Here is a 23,272-nt window from a genome sequence, read left to right on the forward strand (position 1 = left end):
TTTCGGTCTCTCTTTAGCCCTACCATAAGACCGCGCATCTATTATACATATATACATATATATACATATGTATATGTCTATAGATGTTGCCCCAACAAAAGATTATTTTTTGTGTTATCGGGTGTTCCTTGTAAAGCTGTATCTACACTATATGGCATACACGTTATATAGCAAAATTATAAAACTTCTTCGAAGAACATAAAGAAAAACATTGTAAGTATAACATGAGCATATATAACATTTCTCGTGTTACAGGGGTTTCGCGAATATTGTCCCGAACTCGGGTCCGCGCAGGGACTATAATCGTGGACCACGCGAAACGCTTCTGACCCTCGTGAATACGTTTTTTGTCCGAAGCTCGGACCTCGGCAACTCGCATTTGTAGTATTCCGAACGTAGAAAAGGACAAGTCACTGAAATCAATTCATAAAGTTTTGGCGTTTTTCAGTCTTCTTGATTTAATTTTGTAACGCGCTGCCGGAAGGAAAATTTTCAAACACCAGATGATCTGAAGTCGTCAATACAGTTGGCATGGCGCGAATTAAGCGTGGAGACGTTTCAGAAGGTGAGTAATAACGTGCCAAATCGAATTTTCAATGTTATTAATAGTAATAGTAATTGATCATGCCGTCGCGAGACGAAACGCTATCGTCATTACAAAGCGTCGCAGCAGATCGCAATGAAATCGAACTCCGAACTCGTATACAGTAGACTCTTACTTTAATGCCACTGAAAATAATGCCACATGAGTCACTTCCCCTTCACACGTACTATCGCGCATACAAATTCGCTCTTCCATCGTGTTGCGTACGCCGGCGCACCAGCACGACCCAGCTTTTGCGCAGGCGCTGACACCGAGGCCATGGTGATAGAAATTAGCATGGAGGGGGCTCTAAATTCATTGCCATTTTACTCTCCTACAACCCCGAAAGTGGCATTACAGTTAGTGTCTACTGTATTTTCTTTTGTAATTGTTTTATAAGTCGGTTAATAGAATTCCACATGCAAACTTTCAAAGTTACAAAACATGAATGACACAAGATATCACATAAATATGCATAAGCATATAAGTACAAAAGTGGAAAATTATTTTTGCAAATAAAAAAATTTATAAAAACGATATGCTCTTATAGTTCAATAAACCATTGATAAATGCACATTTTTTGCATGCAACGACTATCTCTGTCTCTTACGATTAAGAATTTATATGTAAAATAACAAAAAAAATCATTTTTTTCATAAATGACGTATCGTAGAAAATTTTTCTTCCGGTAGCACGTCGCAAAGTTATATCAAGAAATCGAAAAAACGCGAAAACTTTAAGAACTGATTTCACCCCCTCATAGTGAAAACGGGCACGAAAAAAATGGCTCTAAGCATTTGTGGTTCAATATGTTCTATATTCATGCGAAGTTTCATTAAAATCAGAATCTTCGGGTTCGGGCCTTCCCTTGTGAGTTACCAATATCTTACCCACTATTTTTGTTAGTAAACTGGTAATAGTTTAAATTCGAAACATCTTATCAGCATTTTCGTTTAAATACTGAGGAATGTCCGAGAACGAGAACGAATATTTTAGAAACTCCCACAGGATTTTGATATTTATAAAACTAAATATTGTCATGAAGTGCGGTTATTATAAATGAGTCATGCTGTGCAATTATTTTTTATAATCCACTTTTTAACGAGTAGAAATTAGGAAAAAGTAATTTCACTCTATAGTTATTTACACTACTGTATTTTAATTGATTTAAAAAGACCACGGGTGTGTTTGAATATTGTATTTTAATCTCTGTAAACGTAAAAAAGTTATCAATTCAAAACTATATTAAGTCCATTTGTTAAAAGTTTAAAAAGAACAAGCAAAAAGTATGCAAGTTACGTTCAGTATTAATTATTGAGTTGACAGTTGAATGCATTAAATTGAACGCTTTAAAGAATTAATTTTCCAATTTCTAACTAACTCCATATTTTTCGATAGTACGTAAGAAATGTTGTTAAAATATGCCGAAATGTTTTGCATTGTATGATTTAGAACGAAATCCGCCCAAAATGTTGTTAACCTATTAAGATATCAGAAATTCGTAGGTTGCGCCAATTTTGTAAGACTGGATGGCGGCACAGCTCTCGCACTCGGTGTCAAGCTTATTCTGAATAAGAGATATACAATTTAACGTTCCATGTTAAGTGTAAACACGTCCGTCGAGATGAAAGTGGGTTGTAAATAGGTACAATAAGTAAGTAACGTGCAAACTCGGCTTCTATTAGAAGAAAAAGTAACATAGAGGAAAGGCCTCTTACCACGCAGTAAATTTATTTCAAGTACTGAAATAAATGTTAAACTGAATGTTAATTATCCATAAATTTCAGTAACTCCCGAGACCAAGTAGTAGATCGTGATCACTAGACTGCGGTTGTTTGTGCAAATCACATTTTTTACAGACTGCTTTATAAATGTGTGAATCGAATAGAAAGATAAATCGTTTACTAATGCTTTGCGGACAAAGTACTTTGAGGTAAAACGTTCTTTGGGGCACGGTCTGCTATTGAAGAATCAATAGAAATTCATTCATTAAATCACTAACTCATTCATTAATTCCTTATAAATAATCATAAAATCCTATAAACAACATAATTGTTTTCTTCGGAACACATATCTGTGCAAGATTAGATATACATATACATTGTATACCTACATGTATGCCTTTCGCCCACTGCATATATATACTTATTACTGACAAAAGTAGCTTAAACTTGAGAATAATTATTATATTTTGCATTAGTATAAATCTCGATTAATGTACTGTAGATTGGAGTGTATTCAATTGAGGATCCATACATAGTTTACTTAACGAAGGACTTACTACTACATAGTTACTAGTGAGAGTAGCAAACGAACGTGCACAAAAGTATCCGTCCAAAGTCAATATTTATTCTAAACAACTTTTTTTTCAACGACTTATTTTACGATTTATTTTTTTTTTCCAGTTTACTAGCAATTTCATACAAACATATAAATTAATACTTTACCTCGTATCTCGTGTGCATATCATTGGCTCTAATCTATTATGCACAGACTAGACTAGGTTATTGTGAATTTCGATGTGCATATTCTTCTACCACTTCCAGAAATAACACATTTATGAAAACAAAGTACACATTCTTTCTCAGTTGAATGTATTAATTTAATCAGTATTTATACTAATATAAAGTATAATGGTTAATTCTGATTTTAACGTTAACTAAATATGTGAAATATGCACGTCATACACGTACAATATATGGAGTCGGCGGATACTTCTATAATGTAGCTGTATGTGTTCATGATCAGTGCTGATAATAATTTATACTGTACGTGTGTATATCGTTGCTTTGCTTTGATAGTGGCATAACTTGAAGAATATAAATTTTACAAGGGAAGCATTTAAAAAATTTTAACTGACTAATATTTGAATACTGACGTCATTATTTATCTAAATTCATTTTGCTTTTGCAAATGTTTACATAAGATAGAAAAGTATTACACCTAAGGATTTTATTTATGCAAAAAAAGCAAAAAATTTGTTTCTTTATCAGTTATCCCCCCAGCAAAGCGAAACTGCGATATGTTCTTCGTGCACACAAGCTTAGGCCTATTATTACATTGAAATTAAAACAAAATGCTCACTAAACAATATTAAAATCTTTAATTTAGTACGTTTCGCAGATTCTTATTTGCTTTAAATGCATAAAATCCGCAATCTACTGATCAAATTAATTTACACATGCGATTTTAAAGGCATTACATTTCCTTCAAGCCTTAATCCACGAAAATCATGTAACAGGAAATCGATCTATCTGTCTAAAACATTTTAATCCTTATCTACAGACCACTCGTCCCGTAGTAGAGAATTTTGGAAGCTCTAACGTTCAAGTATCCCCAATTGACAGTGGCACACTATTTCCAAAATGGTAACAAAAAAAAAAGATTCAGTTACATAGTTGTTAACAGTGTTGCAAAGTAGTTATTATTGGATTATCCATCTCTGAAACAAGTGGTCTTGTAGTTAAAGGTTAAAGTAATCAAAAACCACTTTTTAAACTTTAGATCGTAATGTTCTTAACTTATTTCGAATGTTATATTAATTTCATAAATTATTTAGAACGTTTAAATGTTACATAAACGATATAACGATTTATATTTGTAAATGAAGTTGTTCGTCGAACGAAACGCAAAAGTTCTAACGCAGCAAAGAAGCGATAAATATAATTTTCCTTCTTTCCTGAAATGCAGGCGTTCTCACTTTCACCGATCCGCGGATTTCTCTGATGCAATCAGGCTATCGTTTTAATAAAACGCGTAAGATCGAGCAAGAGAAACGTAAATCTGAGTTGTCCGATGTATTACATCCCGATGACTGGTTATCCAACGAGCCTAGGGATCTCGGTGTACATCAAAAAGCAATGTTCCGAATGAAAGTATCTTTTACAATGTCTAGGCAATTGTGTATTCGTAAAAGAACCATACTTTCATATACATGTACTGTAATGTAAATATTGTAAACTAAGTATATACAATATAAAATGTTGCACATACCTGCAGTTGTTCTTTCCTTTAATTTTAACACTTTGTTTCCCATCCAGGAATACTTGAGCTGTTATAACGTTGAGGATTATTGTACGAGTGTAAAAACGCTGACTATTTTCAAGGTCGAGAAGGAGAGACATGATAAACAGTAAAAGACACTTTTATTAATAACAGTACGGTTTACAATATTGCGGTAATTAGTGTACAACACAAGAGCAATGTACCAATACCCATGCACAAGTTCGGGTTTATATACAAAAGCTACAAGGGTATGTCTATATACAATTTTCGTCTCCGAAATGAAATAGTTCATAGGACACGCGTATCGTAAGGATTGAGAAAATACTATGATATGTCTTATTGCAACTAATCAGTACTCGAAGGAATGTGTTAGACGTTGATGCATCAATATTTTCACAGAACCATTCAACAGAGTAGTGAAAAATTCTGGAATTCTACTTTACAATTATACAATTTGAGCTGGTTGTAAAATACAAAAATTGAAAAGAATGTTATTCAAGTAAAGACGCTGAAATGTGTAATAAACTTGGCCCGGGGAGATGCAGACTTTATCTAAATTTATAAATAGAGGAATCGTTTCGAATGAAATTCAAATATGTTACTGCACATTCGCAAAAGTTTGGTTGAACACTCAACACGTAAAGAACCTATAAATACAAGCAACGAACAGCTGCAACGAAAGTTAAATAAATAATTGTACTTTTACCTATCTGTAATCTATAATCCTCACCACGAAATCCTATCCTATATTTATATTATCACTTTTTCTTCCCACGCTGTCGTAAACGCTTTAGTTTTTTGGTATATACAAGAAATGGGAAACATCTCGGCTATTTAACATTAACATTTTCACGATTCGCCTCAGAGCTCCTTAGAAACCGAAGAGAAATTCCAAAACAAATATCGTTCGAAATTAGGAAGAAATTTTAATTTCGACTGTTGAATTGGTATTACTACAGTTCCTCTCTTCGAAATTCTAGGACTCGTAACTTTCAGTCGTTCGATCACAACTTTTCACTAAAAATTCGATATAAGAACCATTCGGGGCAACATTCGCACTTTTGTCGCTTCATATGTTCCTTCGGTTACCAACGAATGCATTTTCCTAACATTTTCACCAAAGTCTGTCGAAGCAACGATCGACCGAGTAGCCGTAACGGAGAATTTCGAAGAAATTCCCATAATTAATCACCGGTACCGGTACCGCATGAAACTATCTCACAATAATTGTTCGTCAAAGTTACCCGGTCTGATGGCAGAACTGGGCCTGAAGGTGGTTAGGCGTAGTTGGGGTGAGGGGTGTTAACGGGGTAAGCGGCGTCATCGGGCTGCCAGGACTTTCGCTACCAGCGCTGCCACCCTGATATCCGCCCAAGTAGGCACCCACCATGCTCACTCCAGAAGGGTACAGATCTCCTGGGTGATGCTGCATGGGCGGTGAATGGTGCACTGAATAAAGAAAATAAAGAAATAATTTAATGGATTTCCAGATTACCCCCTTCTTGCACATCATTTTCTTCAGTTTACTGGAAAAAATGATCCTTCTTTGCATAAATTCATAGCCTGTGAATATCGTACCATGTTTCCTTAATTTTAAATGATATAAGTGTTACTTTTGCACATTACTTCTCTTACAAGTATAAACATGTATTATAATGATAAGAAACAATTAAATATGTAAATGGTTTGGTATACCAAGATAAGGCTCGAAACCATTGAAAAGAAGAAAGTACAATAGACAGGAGATTACTGAATGTAGTTAGCATCAAAGCTGTGGAAATTATTATTGTTTATCTATTAAATACACAGGGGATACTGTTGAAAAGGCAATGTACAATAGGACACCCGTATCCGTGGAGGATTGGTTCTAAGGTTTTACATACATAGTATACATATGTACATATAGATTAACGTGCAAACTCGGTTTCCGCAAGAAAAAATAGCTATTTACTTTGGAATATTGGTAAATTTATTAATATATCTATGAATAAAATCAAATGAATTGTTATTTTAACGGAAGCCGACTTTGCAGGTCGATGTACACACACATGTACGTATAAGGAACTCGGCTGGCAAACTAGCGCTCTGATTGGTCGGGGTTTTTCGTTAATATCTCGGTCATGAAGCCTCAGGTTACATTGTTGTTAAGGGAAAAGTTGTTCCAATTCATCCCCCGAGTGCCCCATTTCCGGGTCGGACAACATTTTTGTTACAATCTGTATACGTATATTGGAATAAGATACCGTAGCTTAAACTGTAGAGATTAATGGTTACAGGATGCAAACTGCCGATCAGTCGGGTGCACCTGTGACTGTTACGAGCGTGTGCGTTAATGGGGTACTTCAGTGTAACGGTTCAAAGAAATCGTTTTTTTTTATTGCATTTCCTTATGGTGTGAGATCTTGATAATGTGTTCCTAAAAAATTATGGTGAAATTCGTAAAATTCTCAAACCTGCAAAAAAATAACAGAGTTGTCCGTGTGGCACGGCGGACAGACTACTGTGCGGTTTATAAATTCTAGTTTTTCTAATTGATTTCAAAGGGAGCTTTCTTTATTTCGCTTACTCTTTCGTCAGTTTTTAAATATGTTACCTATGCGTCAAAATGGTTACGTAATACTTGGCAACAGGACAGATTTTCCATATCTGGGTGATCGTGTTCGCGCGAGAATGCAGTTGTCTCCAAAGGTATGTATTTTTAACGAAGGTTAAAATAATGAACATAATGGGAATAAAAATTGGCCTCAATGCCAAAATCTACGCGAACACGAGGGACGACGGACGCATTAAACGTTCAATCAAGCGAACCTCTAACGCACGTAAAGAGGGAATGATTGCCAAGAAACAAGGAATGGCTGCTCAACACGACCTTTTTGAAGCCAAGGAAGGTATCCTGTACGGTCCTGGTATAGCTGATTAAGGATAGGTTACTGAAATCACTTGAGATCTGTCACGTGACTGCATGACAAACGTTAACCCTCCGAGTACGGTCCCTGGGTCACGCGTTCGCGAGAGCGACATGCGCACAGTGACAGAGTCAGGAGTGGGGACACGCGGTCTCGAGAGCGACACGCACGCAGTGACGGAGCTGCGTGTAAATTGCATAGCGACCGATGTTTGTTTACATGCGAACGATCGGGCCAAGGCGCCACAGAAGCATTGACTAATAAATATAATTTGTTTTATAATTCACGAGACTTTTATTCCAGTTAGTGTAATAAGAACCACGAAAATCTAAATGTAATGTGGAACCAGATAATCATTACATTGTATACATGGTGACGGTGGCTCGAGCTCGAGCCTCGCCGTCGCTGTGTAGTAGTAGAATATCGGTGTGGGGTCAGAAATGACATAGGGACCGGTGATCATGTTTCCGTACTCGGAGGGTTAAATGTATTTTTCTTGAAAAAGTGTCTTTCGAAACGGGCGCACATTTTTCTTAGATACTACTCGACGGATCGACTTGCACACATACAGAATACATTTCAAGCTATACACATTCCAGCCATTTGGCAACGTTGAATCGATACGGTAATTCGAAATATAAAAAAGTACTCGAATAATCTACTCACTTTGCGTCTTCATCTTGCTACTGTGCTTCTTTTGCCTCGCCCTCGAGTTCTGGAACCAAACTTGCGTGACCCTTTTACTCAGGCCTGTCACGTGAGCTATCCTCTCGAGATCTTGGCCATCAGGATTGCTGTCCAATTGGAAGTTCGCTTGCAGAACGGAGAGCTGTTCCTCGGTGAAGGTCGTCCGAACCCTCTTCGTCTTGCTACCCTTTCCGCCATGCTCGGAATCACAGTCTTCCGAGGACGAGGTATTGTTACCTTCGACAACGTCTAGGTAGTGAGCCTTGCAGAGCAATCTGGCATCCAGTAGGGCGAATTGCTCTCCCGTGGACAGCTGACGGGAACAGGCGTCGCAAGCGAAGCAGGCCAAGTGATAAACCCTTTCCCTGGCCCTTCTCACCCAATCCCCGGCGCCAACGCTTCGACCGCATTTCGCACACTTCGCGCCGAAGGTTCTGTGAACAGAAGATAGTGAACCTTTGAGTAGGGATGAATCGATGCAAGTAAATACGAAAACAATACACGATACTTTTGTTTCGATCCCGAGTACTTTTGGTATCGATATGTATGGTTGCAATACCAAGTAGGTATCGAAAAAAAGTACTCGTATAGAATGGATTGAGTATCGACCCATCAACATTTGATATTGTAATTGCTTTCAATACGAACCGATGTTGTTTGTATTAATAGTTAAGCAATATGGATGTAAATATTTTCAATCTTAAAAGAATATAGATATATGATATGTTTAGGTGTTGGCTGTCAAGAATGGTATTTTGAAGTAAAGAACAAGCTTTCCTGCATTGTTTCTAGCAGCATCTCCATCTACCATCTTTGTTATGTTTCAATATGCATGCTACCTCCACAATGAAATATTGTACTATAGTGATTCCTCGATGAATGCGACATAAACAACGGCGTTATTCCCACCACTGCGGGACAGAATAAATCAGAACAGAGTAAATAGAAATTAAGTAGAGGCTCGGCTTTGTGCAAAGAATAAATTTACGAGGGGCTGAAAACCTTTCCGCCTTGCCATGAATGCTCCAACGTTGACCGAGTACGTTGCACTCATCGAGACATTACTATAGTTAAATTTATCAATTTAATTCATTTGCGAAGTCAAAGACTCCGTTTTCCGTTTCAGTTTCTTTAAATATTTCATTTAATATTACCATTAATAAAGGAATTGTTTGTATTACTGATGAATCTTTATTTATTCATTTGTTTTTACAAAACTAAGGGGCATTCCAATATTTCTAAGTAAACCATCATTGTCTTTTTATATATTACATATTTTATTGAGTTTACAAATAATATTTTTCTATATTGGGTTACAAATAGTATTGATAATTAATACCTACATACATATTTATTTATTATGTATATCTTAGAGTACATATATTGTATATAGTTTACACATATGTTTGTTTATATGTTTTATGTTGTATATTAAATATTTATATCAATGTATAAAATATAGTACTGTATTTTATCTTCTCTCAAGGTATAAATAACTTGGGTGTTAGGTATCAAGGTTAGGAAAATATAACCCGATACAAGTAGGTATTGATACTTTTGTTGCGATACTGAGTAAGTATCGATACCTTCATACAATACTAACAATGAGTAATACTATCGATACCTTGGTGGTATTAATTAAACCCTACCTATGAGTGGTCTTGATTCTGACGACGCACGGTGGTTTGTAATCACAAAAACGTGGTAAGAACTCAAAGAATAAAAAATAAAAAATTGATGCTGTGTTGTTATAAATTCCTTTAACAGGATATGCAGAAATATCTCATACACCGTTGAAGATATGAAAAAAAGGTTTTGACGAAAGTTGTTTGGTATGGAGAAGGACATTGTGTGATATAAATAATTTTCTTGTAGGTAGGGTAGTGGAAAATATCTCAAGGGGAACTTAATTTTTTTTAATGGAATACCGTACATCTTCACCAAAATACGATAGCGTATGTTAAGACGAATTTAACGGTTTGCAACACAAGGTACTCTAATGTAGTAGGTCATAAATTGGTGAGATCCCAAGGAGACAAGTGAAGACGAATCGCAATCTCGACAGGTATCATGGTCCTCTTGTAAATGTACTAATTTTCTATCCAGCTTTATTTAATTTATTACAGCGATGTTAAGGGGTCATGCTCAGTCAGAGATTTTTCACTTTCTACATTTTCTTTAAGTACAACATCTCGAGAATATTCTGTGCAAGTTTCAAGGTAATCCAATTAAAAATGACAGAGTTACAGGCGTTAAAAAATGAACATTTTATGTAAGTGTAAGTTTGACTTGAAATTTTAAACGCGTTTTTCTCGAAACTACATTTTTCAAAGCGGTGATCAATATTTCTCGAAAATTACTGTGTCGATTTACATGAAGCCTTTTGTGCCTTATTTCAAATCAGAAAAACTTGTCCTTGAACGAAGGATTCTTTTGTTCGTTCCATACTTTTCTTTTAATTCACCAAAAACGAGTGATTTTTTAATATTTTGAAAAACCCCACGTTCAAGGACAAGATTGGTTCTTCCATTACATAAATCTTACTGAATTTTTAATTTCAGATAAACCGTTACGAAGTTACAGTGATCATGGCAGACCACTTTTTGTGAAGAGACATCCAGGAGATCGCTCACCATGTATTTACTAATAAATATTTGTAAATAAAAAAATTACCTTATAATCTATAAACCGCAATCTTTAAAACACAAACACATTTTTTGAAAAAGGTCTTCTAGTTTTCGAGAAAAAAATTCCCAAAGAACACTCTTTTCTCGGCCTCCTGACTGAGCATGACCCCTTAAAGGAAAACATTTTTCATCTCCAATAAGCGAATTATTCTTACGTCGAGCAAAAGTTTCGTTTATTCTGCCCCGATGCTTTCTTGCCAGAGATAGCATGTAAATTTGCAGTTCACGTTATCACCCCTTCGAATACATTCTAAAAAACTTGAATTATCGTTTCCGTTTCAAATTAGCAATCGTAGCTCCAGGCTTCTCTCTCTCTCTCTCTCTCTCTCTCTCTCTCTCTCTCTCTCTGTCTCTCAGCCAGCATAAAGTGAACGACTGAGAGGGACAAGGGGCTATTTTGGTCCGGGGCTGCAGGTTCATTCAGGACCTCCGTGCACGAGAATCCGATGGCCCTGTCCTCATTAACATACTACTCTGCCACTCGATGTCCCTCCGCCTGGAGCGCGTCAGAAGCGCGAGCTACGGTTTAAGGATCGGTTCGACCTCTCGCGATTCGACCGGCAGATTACGTCGAGATTATCTCGACGTCTCAGTCCCGCGGCTTCCCCTCGCCCTACAAATGACTCGGCCCTTTGAATTTATACCGACGATCAGGAAACGGGCGACACGCTCGAGACTGTCGACCCTCCCGCACGAATATATGAGCGACGAGTCGCTTGCTAATTAGCCTGGCATCATCGAACACGGCCTATTAATGGGTTAGATGAAAAATAGCGAGTGGACAAAATGAACCGAGGGCAGGTTTAAATTGAATACTCAACAGGATACAATATCTGTTCGAACTGTTGATACGATTGTTGATTTTTTATGTGAAATTACGACATTAGTAAGGGTCTGACATTGTAATCATTTTTTATCGCTGTCATATTGGATTCATGTTATAATTAATGTTTGATCGTTTTCGTATCGATTGCATTATAAGAACTGTTTCATATTCATTTATTTATAAGCATTGTTTGATCATAGTCATAGGTAATAATTTTAATAATGTATAAACAGTATCTTATTGATTTACAGTGTCATCGTTGTTTTATCATTGTAACATTGATTTATATTATTGGGTCATTTCGAGAAGGTAAACTTGTTCCGTTTCGGAAAAAGTGGTTTTGTCATCTTTTTAATAGACAAAGGGAGCATTTTTTGATCTGGTGAATAGATACTACATATCAGATGTGGATTAAATGTATTTATTGTACATACAAGTTACACGTATTTTTGTTGTTTTCTATGAGAAATACGGATGAAACGTAAGAGCAAAAAGAATTACACTACGCCGACTGGATCATTTTATAGCATTTTTACTCCATGCGGTGAGTACTACAAACAGCAGTGATTTTTAAGCTCTTCAAAGTCAGGGAACACTTTTGATTAGGTATAAGAAAAATTTGCGGAACACCAAAATCACGGAGGTTACACAACTGTCAATAAAAATATGCATGAACATACCTTTGTTAAATGTTCAATCATTAATTAAGATTCAAGCGTAGTGCCTTAGTGTTGCGAGAAACACCGGGTAAGAACCACTGTCCTAAAGTCTTAAACCTTTCCTTGAATACCCTGTATAACTGATGCAATGAAATTAATTGAACAATAGATAGAAATTGCAAAAAAATGTAGTAAAGTGGAATATGATATGAAATGACAAATTTAGATTGTAACTCTGCCCTGAAATCGCTACGAACATTTCGAACAGCCCAATATGATCATATACACGATAAAATTAAATATAAGAGACAGAATGTGGTCCAATAGTGACCATTAAAAGAATCATAGTATTGTATACTTACTGTTAGAGTAAAATTAATTGGTCTATAAGAAAATTGTAACAGTAAGTTTATTACCCGAAAACTGCAAACTTAATGTAAATTTTATGTGAATGGAGGACTTATTACTACAGACACGAGCACGTAGAATATCGAAAGAAACTTATTTTTTATATAGAAAGAACATAGCGAGGAGAAGAATGAGCAGGGGGTGAAAAAGAAGAATGGCTGATCGGCCAAAGGGTTATTGTATGGAAAAATATGGTAAGCCGCGGAAGGATTAGTCTGACGATGAATTGCATCGTCATCGTCGCATCGAAGATATTTTCGGGCATTATTGGTGATGGTGATCGTGCATGAGGCACGCCTAGAAGCACAGAGGCCACAGACATCGAGACGTGTCCAAACTTCTTTGTTGCTTTTAAAACTTCTGGTCGTCGGAAATTTGACGATGCATCATTCTTATACATCACGTCTGTGAAATAGATTAACATATCTATATTTTAATATTATAATTTTGTAATTGAGGCTGCGGCTACTCATGCAAATTTATGCTTCTATAATTCATTTTAGAAAAGTCAATATTGAAAAATTTATTTATTATATCTGTTAAGGGTTTCTTATTATCCTCGTTAAAGTTTTCATTTTAAGGTATTTTGAATCTTTATACGTGCTACGAATGCATGACATCTACAAGTTACTCATAATTTCATACTGTAATAGAAATTACTTATGGCGAACGTGGTACCGTCCAAATAATTACAATAATAAAAAAAGAATAGAAATTCCCAAAGTAGAAAATATATTTTCTTAAATAAATAAGAATTTGTTTAAGCAGATTCACTATAGAAATGTATTATTTACTCTGTATTGTATCTTGATAAATAATAAATACTCTTCTACTTCGGGGTAAATCATTTTTAAATAATAAACTTTATACTAAGGGGCAGAAAATTATTCTGAACTTCTTTTAAAATCAAATAAATAAATTAATATCTCATTACCGAACCAATCATTTCGAGATCTAATATTACTTCAAACCTGAATATTTATAACACAATCAGCAATCATGGTCCGGAACATCAAAAACAACTAAATTCCTCTAAAATATCACAAAACTCCATCTCCAAATATCCCTATCACCTAGATTAAAATATAGATCTCACAAATTTATTAGTAACTTCCGATCTAACCATCGAAAAGTCTCAAAGGAAACACACCACAAGGCGCCGCAATGCAAATTTCCACGATAAAAATCGAAAGCAGCTCGTTCGACGTTGTTTGCGATCGATCGTCAGACACCCTGGGCCTCTTCAACACCGGTAGAGTGCACAAGATGACGCGGTTTCGTTGTTAAATATTAGATCGAGGGACTCGTAGACGTTGGGCGAGGTGTCATTAGCATAAATAGTGGCGCCCCCCCACCCCCCGGGCGTTTACGCCGGATGACCGAAAGAGAAAAGGGTAGACATCGGAAGCCTCGTGTAACCAGCCGGAGGGGGGTAACTGGTATTGGGTATCTATAAATCTTCAGGGCCGTACATCGGCTACCAAACGACCCCGCCCTAATTTATTCATTTGTTCTTCCACATAGGCGGGCCCTATAAGTCAACGGGGGATTAAGTCAGGCGCTATCCGACTTCAGCACGAAGAATTCATGCCCCCCCCCCTCATTCCAACCACGGTTCGACCGCATTCGATTCTCGCGCTCTGCAGGCAGATCACGATCACGATCGCGATCTTCGATATCATCGGAGATATAAATGGAGTACTAAATAAATTACTACGTTCACTGTATTTTACGGTTGAATTATTGTTTCTGACGAGGGTAATGGCGTACGCGCCCGGTACGGGGAATGGATTAGAACATTCCGTGTTGAATCGATTAACAGGACCGTTACCAAAGGTGTTGAAATTGAATATTTTGGCATAATTAAGATTTAAACAGTCGTAGAAAACGGCAGTTTGAGAAAAAGATTTGTACAATATTAGACAGACATTCAATTTTCGGATTGAAACTTAACGTATAATTAACCAAACATTATTGCTTGAGTAAATCATTTGAGTAAGCAGGATTATTACGCGTTTTCATTGCATCAAAATTTAATATATAAATTATGACCACCTGCATAGATGAGAACCACCCTCGTTTCTAGTAGAATTAAGCCAACTTCGAAACGTTTAACACCGTCAGGTACACTAACGCGTATGTCTATTGCAGTATTCCACAATATTGCGTGTAGTATTATATCTTTCGCGTGTATTTAATTTGTTTCCATTCAATCCTTTATTTGATAACTATAAATTTAATCTGATTAAAGTGAAACGTAGATCAAATCATATTATTCAGACCTAAAAAAATTCGTCATGGAAGAAGGTCATATAATATTTTCATACCAACTGCGAAATAACAATAATTCATATTTTAAGATTGTTGTATGCTGATCGAATTCTTCGTGACTTCGTGTTGCTCCAAGGATACAGTTTGCAAAAATGGTTCGACCTGATTATAATTTTCACGTACGAATGTAAATGTTACATAAACAGAATTCACTTGCTAGAAAATATTATATCATCCGATTTACAGTAACGTTATCCGTTATAGAGTACACTGTACACTTGGACGGAGTATTGAAGATTCTCTCAGTACCTGTTTCGCTAAAATCGGGCCCTCATTCGAGTCACGTGGTCGTCACGTGTGTGCGCTAGAGATTCACCAGTGGGTGATTAATGTCTTCCAATGTAGTCTCCGCGGTTCTGTCTTCTTCTTCTTCTTCTTCTTCCTCTTCTTCTTCATCTCCTTCTTTTTCTCCTTCTCCTCTGGACCTCACGTACAGCTGGCTATTCACGTCATACTTGTACGACGCTGCTCGCACGCGAGCTGCGAGTCACGATGTGGCGTTGAAGCTGCCCCGATGCCGGCCAGGAATAAAGGACATCTCAACTGACTTTTTCTTGTGGTTACGGGTCCCCTCAGCGAAAAAAGAAGAGGACCGTGTTTCGCCGCCGGCGCCGTACGATCTTTTGTAACGGAGCTTCTCTGATCGACAGGCGTCATTGGCGACGAAACTGTGACCGTGATATATGAATCTGACGCATTCAGTTTGAAATATTAAAATACGAGTAGGCCGTTTATTATTTTATTATTCACCGGTCGCGAACTCAGACGGGTTTAATCGATTTGAACTGGAAATTAAGAAAAAAACCTGCGCAAAGACGGAACCTATTACTTTCAACGAAATAGGAACTGAATTGATCTATGTTCAGGATTGGCTGGGACGCGGCATGACGTAATGCGCGCCAAGAAGGCAGCGTCGTCGCGGCGAGCTCGTACCGTGCGGCTCGCCGCGAAGTTCGACAATTGTCGTGCCGAATTCGGCAATCATCGTAGGAAACAAGGAGTTACGTCACGGATGTGGCGAATAGGACAAGCTCACCAATCAGGCGTAGGGGAACTGAGCGCCACCAGACGGCTGCGGTGAGCACGCGACCGACAGGAGACGTCTATCTAGGTTTAGAATAGACATAGACTGAAAAACAATAGAATACAGAAGAAGAGAGCTTCTATTGTGTGTACCTGAGTAATTGTTAAGAATAAAGTTTCGTTCATTAACACTAGGTTTACGGGACGCGTCATTTTGACGCATTTCGAATGCTTTCTAACCTCGAAATTCTCTATGTTGTATACCTATCTCTATAGCTATGCATTAATTTCAGAGATCATAAATGGTGTATTATATAAAATGAGTTGTTTTTAAAAGAAAATCTGCGGGTTCGTTGACGCGTGCCGTGGAGATACCTAGACGATAAATGCCCGTAAACCTAGTGTTAATAATAAGTACTGTGTCGGTATTGCCTCCTCAATTCCGTCCCTTATCCGAATCGGACCGTATAAGAAAACGGCGACAGAGTAGTACGCCACACGGGTAATCATAATACCGACACCTGTGGGTCACCTCGCATAGTTACAACGTCATCCTTGTCTAGCCACTGCCATGTCTTTGTTTGACAGTGCGCGCTCTCTCTCTCTCTCTCTAAAAGGACCGTTGCTGTGCGAGGTGCCTACGTGACCGCGAGCACAGTTTTTATACAATTAACTGTCTAATTACCCGCGACGAACCTCTGTCACCTTCTATTCGTATCGAACCTTTGTCTACAACGTGCGAACTAGCTAAGGGTGCTCCCGATTAAAACCACTGTATTATTACCGGCGCTCCGGATTTAATAATCGTGTCTCAATAATTCGGCGCTCCGAATTATTGCTGCTTAATCGTTATCGTCTTTGTTATTTAAATTTATTAGTGTACAGTTTGTGACAATAAACTGATCATTGTGAGTTACAATTCAAGAAGGTGCTCCTTCGACTTTGTATTACTCGAGTGTAATCTCGAACATTTCTAGACTCGAAAAATCTAGAGTCTACTGTTTTAAGTTCATGGGATTATCGGATTTAATGTCCGACCAGGAAGCAGAATCACGGAAAAAGAAAACACATGCGGCAAGTCTCGAAATTATCGGTTCGCTAGCGCGCTCTTCCAGTGGGCTCCGGTGGAGATCACCCCCGGCGATTGGGATCAAAGCCTTTTTTCGGAAGGTATTCGTATTTAAGTGCCATTAAGGCAAAAACGATAACGGTCGTGAGTAAGGCGGCGGCCGATTCACTGTCGCGGGTTTTCGGCCACACTGAATTAAGAGAACCGGATTTTCGACGCTGAGACCGCTAATAGAGCGATTTCTCGTCCAGTCCGCGTCGTTTTGTTCCCCTTCATCCCCCCCTCGCTCTACTCTACCCGGTTACTTTTTTTTTTATTTCGGTCGAGACGACACGAAGGAAATGATCAGGGGGAGGGGAATAACGTCGACGAATATTTATTAATTTAAAAGACACCCGGGTCCGATTGAAAAGTATCGAAGCTCCGAGGGTGGACGAAAGAGAGAAAATCATAGCTGGCTCCGAGAGCTGCCTTACGAGGCGAATTCCTTGGTTCCTCGGGAACACTGGCAGTCTTCGCTCGTGACTCGGCACACACATGCCTGTATATTCGTGTTCTCAATCAAAAACCACCACCCTTCTGGAATCGCCTTGTAATCGTTTAAGTTGTGATCATTAAGCCGATATCGGGTAACAAGACGACCACACGCCATAAATGTTAGTTTTTACTAGCAGGCTTGATGGCTACATAACTTTTCGTACATTCTATTCCGGGGTGGAATTTCTTCTGTGTTTGTGAATGGTGTAACCCGTGAGACTTTTGGGGAAAGACGAAACAGTTTACTCGAATTATACGGCGTGCATTAACATATTCGAACATGGCTAACAGTGAATTGAGCAGAAGCAGGTAATCAATAATATTCATACGAAAGTGTGTCTTATTTGACCATTTTTCTAAGTATAAAAATCCTTACGTTTCGATCATTTTCGTTACCTATGAATTAGAACTGCTGGTTCTACTATGATCAACATTTTATGTCTTACATATGACTTTAATTATGAACATTTATAACATTGTATGGATCACTTTAAGCAGTTGCTTTGGAAACAGGGTTCTATAAACACTGATATGTACTAATTCACTCCTAAATTTGTAATCTCATGTTTTAAAACACTCTGTGTAATTCTCATTAATTAACCCTTTGGATACATTTGACGAGCCAGACTCCGTCATGCATTACTTGGGCTAAAGTACAGAATGACGACTCTAACTCATCAATAGATTTGAAACAATATTTAGCAAATTTAAACTTGCATGTTCAAAGATGCCGTATGTGTTACATGCATATAATTAGGAGCAAGAATGCACGGCAGTGTAAAGAAATGAGTGCTTTGAAAAATACCACAATCTTCAGAACAATTAGTAAATCGCTTATGGGTATTTCATGAATTCTTATGGTTGCAATACGTATATTAATATATTTTGATGACCAGAGGTCATCTTCAATGTGTGTGCCACTGATTTTCTGGAAATAAATGAATGTTTAGATGAATTCTATGAATTTCTTTTCGAACGTGGTGTGCTAGACATGCAGAAAAAAATTAAATCAGATTCGTGTGAAAAATTTCTTCGGATTACCTCGGTACGCACGAGGTTAATGAAATCGAATGTTTTCTATCCACATTAAAAATGAAATTTGTACTATCTTCACCGTTCACCAAGAACTTCGTCCATACAAAGTTCAAACAAAGATCAGATTTGTCCAGATGCACCATCCACTTGATTCAATCTATCAGAAGCGACAGTTATCCAACGATCGAAAAGCAACACGAAGTTTTTTATCGATGAATCCAATAATATTCTGTCATGTCGAGGACGGCGCAGGACACCCCACTGGTACGTAACCGGCGCGTAAAGCCGAGCTTAAGAGGACGTTTCTCGACTACCGCGGGAGCTCCTGGAAAGAACGATCATTTGTTCGACTTATGGGACCGTTCTCGCGGGGTACGCTGACACCAGCATAACTGATATCTCGAGCACCCTGTCGCGCAGGTAGTTTCAAAGGATTCCACGAACAGCTCCCGAAGCATCGATTTTGAAAGGTATCGGTTCGGATTAGATACTCGTGACTCGCCAAAATGGTCCCCACGCCTCTTTTCGGACGCGTGTGACAGGTTTCCGAAGGTGTCGTGGTTTTTAGTCAACAGTCAATTACGATACTGCGGTATTTCTACTTACGTTTACAACAGTCAGGAGGCATTGCTATTATTTTTATAGCGTTCACTTCAATTAATTTCCATACGGCCAATTTTAAAGTGTCCATATTTTTGTTAGTTCAATGGTTATGATTTATTGAAAAAAGGTTGATTCTAAATTTCAAACAGCTGTAAAATTTACAATTCTTTAAGTTTTCAAAAATCCTTTGAGATACGTTTATACATCGATAAAGGCTACAACATATCGAAATTGGAACAAAATCCGAAATGGTGCTCCAAAAGGTGTCCGATTTCGCGTGGAATGACCCTTACCTGAAACGGGGTACATGCACCAGTCACTACTAAGGCTCCTTGCGAGGACAATTTTAATTGCTCCATCTTTCTTATGAGCACATTTAGTAGGTACGATTTCAAGGAATATAACCATATTATTATTTTTAATTAAACACCCCTTGCCCCTCACAGAGAAAATCACGAAGAAAGAATTTATTTAAAGTTTTCATTATTAATAAATCAATTGTTCATATAACAAAAAGTTACTATAGTTGGACAATCGTTCTAGATTAAAATAATCAAAGAATGAATTCAATACGATAAATAGTTTCCGAGATATAAATTCTTCAGTGCATTGCTGTTTCACGAAAATAGGCAAAAATCGTAAACTTTGGTGGCCTGCATTTTTTAAACAAATTCGGGAACAGAAAAACGATGACTTAAACCCCCTCAATTTCACGTGGACTACAACATATTTTTTCATCTTACACAAAATCCGTGATAGCGAGTGCAAAAAGTGATCGATTTGGCGTGGAATGATCCTATATTAAGTTCCCAGTGAAATGGAAAATATCCGCTTCAGTTATCGATTGAAACATACAGGAAACATTGTATATCACTTACACATGCTTTTGAACGATACATATAAACGACTTTTAACCCTTTTACATGGTATGTTAGCTTCAAGAGTTTTAAATGGAGTCGAAGGCGGATGGCCTGTCGATCATTGACCGTTGGAGAATTTATGGACTAGGGTTTCTAGAATGCATACGGTCTTGGAAGAGGGTTGTTTACGTGAAACAGATGAGTGAAAGTTAGAGATGGCAAGCAGCCCGACGTGGCATTGCCTTAAGAATAAGGACATTGTTCCCAGAGGATCTAGCCACTGAGTAGGGAAGGCAGCGATACTTTTTGGTAAGAAGACCGTGACGGACCGCACGGCACTTACCCTAGCCCTAGAACCACGAAAGAGCGCAGTCCTTTTAAAAATCAAAGGCCTCGGACTAATGTTACTAACAGGCATGTAAAACATTCTAGAAGAAACCAACTTTTGGAAAAATATAAAAATGCAGAATAAAACTGTATTATGAGATTATTGTCAGTTAAAATGTATTGGTCACAAATAACGTCAACCTCATCTGATTTCTTTAAACGTTTCTACCAAGTACACAATAGGATGTAATCTCGAGACGTTTTCTTTATACAGTAGGTGTAAAAAGTATTCGTACACCCTTTGAAACGGAATAAGTCTTTTAAAATTGGTCCAAATGACTTGAGTTTTTTTGTGAAGTTAGAGACTTTAATTTACTAAATGATGCGAAAAAAAAATTTGAAACAGTTGCAATTGGTCCGAATCGCGAAGAAAATATTAAAGGTCGTGTTTTACAACTTTTTAATCTGAGGCTATAATGAAAATTTAATAAATACATATCGAAGATTTATGTTAGTTATATACATGTTGAAAATTTCATCAAAATCGGTTAACGTTGCTACGAGATACAAACGGTTAAAAATGTTGAAAATCGCAGTTTTTCCCGACTTTCGATCTACAACTGTAGTAAATCTAACAATTCTCACATCTTTTGATGTCTGTCGCTCGTTTCTGTATTAACCGATTTCAATGAAAGTTTCAGTATGTACATAACTAACATAAATCTTCGATATGTATTTATTAAATTTTCATTATAGCCTCAGATTAAAAAGTTGTAAAACACGACCTTTAATATTTTCTTCGCGATTCGGACCAATTGCAACTGTTTCAAATTTTTTTTTCACATCATTTAGTAAATTAATGTCTCTAACTTCGCAAAAAAACTCAAGTCATTTGGACCAATTTTAAAAGAGTTGTTCCGTTTTAAAGGGTGTACGAATACTTTTTACACTCACTGTACATCTCATTGGTCATTTATTGCATATTTTTACCATTAGATGTCGTTTGTATTCACTAATCATAAAGAAATTAATAAGTTACAATTTAAGAGACCCATACGCTATAGGCAACACTCCCCTATTACTGTATTTCCGATCGTGATCATATTCGATGGAACAAAATTTCTAAATAAAAGAAATTCAATTCGAACAACCAGATCCAAGAATCCGAAAGCAAAAACGAGTTGTACTTACAAGGCGTAATCGTGCCTGCAGTAAAGCCGCATCCCTCGGAGGAAACAGGAGTGCTGGTCGTGCAGGGGTCTCGCACAGGCGCAACACTTCAGACACCTGGAGTGCCAGGTACGACCTCCTACGCAGAGGACAGTTCGTTCGCGAACACTTTCCCCACAACCACCGCAGTCCATCTCCATGCCATCGTGGCTCTCGCTGCTTCCAATACTGACACCGACCTTCTTGATACCTGGCACGTTGTTGTTATTGTTGTTGTTCGAACACAGAATGCTGTCCGTGCACTCATTGTCCGTCTCAATTTCGGTCTGAAACAGATTTATCGAACACCTCAAGCTTTCCATAATGTCTAGACTGCGGATATTTATGCAGGTATAATATGTCGAAATATGCAAAATATATGCAACATATATGTAAAATATATGCGAGGATTATGTAGAAAATATGTCTACATAGCGACGAAATATTAATTATTTTATTGTTTTATTTCTTATAATTTAAATAGTATAGTATACTATAATAGTTATTTTATGTTATCGACTGTAAATTAATGTTTCTTATCTGTTAAAATTATTTTATACGCTGAACAAGAACGTTTTACGTCGCATAACGTTATAGGAGCATGTATTTACATTTGCATCAATTATGTGTAGGAACCTCTTGTAGTCCTTCAACATGTGCGCCTTCCGAAATCTTACTAATTTTTGTAATCTTATTAAAATTAAATCTTATAGGAATTAAGAGACATATGTATGAAATATGTATGCAATATGCACAAAATATGCAAAACATGCATAATCCAAGATATACAGAAAAATATCAATTTTTTTAAAAACCTCTAATGATAAAACAAATTCTTGTCCAAGTCCCATTTCTTTTCCTACTTTCTATAAAAATATGCATTTGCATAAACATCCGCAGTCTAATAATGTCCACAGCAACTATATTTCAGTTTATAAGAGGAAAAAGATTTGAAGAGGCAAGATTTTGATAGTTGGGTTTTCGTTAAAATTCGGTTAGTGTAAAAAACAAAGAATTTGAATATCAATATCTGATTTAAGCCATGGTGCAACAAGTTTTTGTTTCAATCATTTTTTAAAAATGTTCCACTATCACGCAGAATTTAGTTATTAAGTATTTAATTTAATACCGCTTCTTGTATTTTGTCTGCACTAAGACAATCTCGTTTTTTAGGTGGCATATTTAAATTGAAAAAAGTGAGGAAAAACATTCAAAGTAAGAGTTGTTTAATATAAAAACGGTGAATGTTCCTAATCATAGTAAAGTTTTGAAAGGGACGTCCCATTCATAAACTTTCGTTGTGTCCCTTTCATAAATTTGGCGACAAAATTGAAAACCCAACAAACAATTAGCAGAGTATTAAACAACAGATACCGGACACTTCATGTTACTGTTCTTGAATAAATACCTGTTCACATGTAGTAAGAAAGAAGTTAGTCGGTAATAACAACACTTCGCAAAACGTTTCGAGAAACTATCAGGAGTTTTACTTTTCATGTCGAAAAAGTTCAATCGTG

The 23,272-nt window shown here is 37.1% G+C and overlaps 1 protein-coding gene across 1 annotated transcript; it reads right to left on the reverse strand.

Annotated features, from left to right (window-relative positions):
- Positions 1 to 5,828: 5,828 nt before the first annotated feature.
- On the reverse strand, positions 5,829 to 22,935 carry LOC107190842 (LIM/homeobox protein Awh-like). Its single transcript, XM_015579728.1, has 4 exons — positions 22,885 to 22,935; positions 21,738 to 22,042; positions 8,161 to 8,615; positions 5,829 to 6,037 (listed from the first exon to the last, which is right to left on the reverse strand). The coding sequence occupies exons 1-4, from the start codon at positions 22,933 to 22,935 to the stop codon at positions 5,829 to 5,831; spliced, it is 1,020 nt and encodes a 339-aa protein (XP_015435214.1).
- Between the last annotated feature and the right edge of the window lie 337 nt (positions 22,936 to 23,272).

The sequence above is a fragment of the Dufourea novaeangliae genome, unplaced genomic scaffold (assembly GCF_001272555.1).
Source record: "Dufourea novaeangliae isolate 0120121106 unplaced genomic scaffold, ASM127255v1 scaffold205, whole genome shotgun sequence".
Lineage (NCBI taxonomy): Eukaryota > Metazoa > Arthropoda > Insecta > Hymenoptera > Halictidae > Dufourea > Dufourea novaeangliae.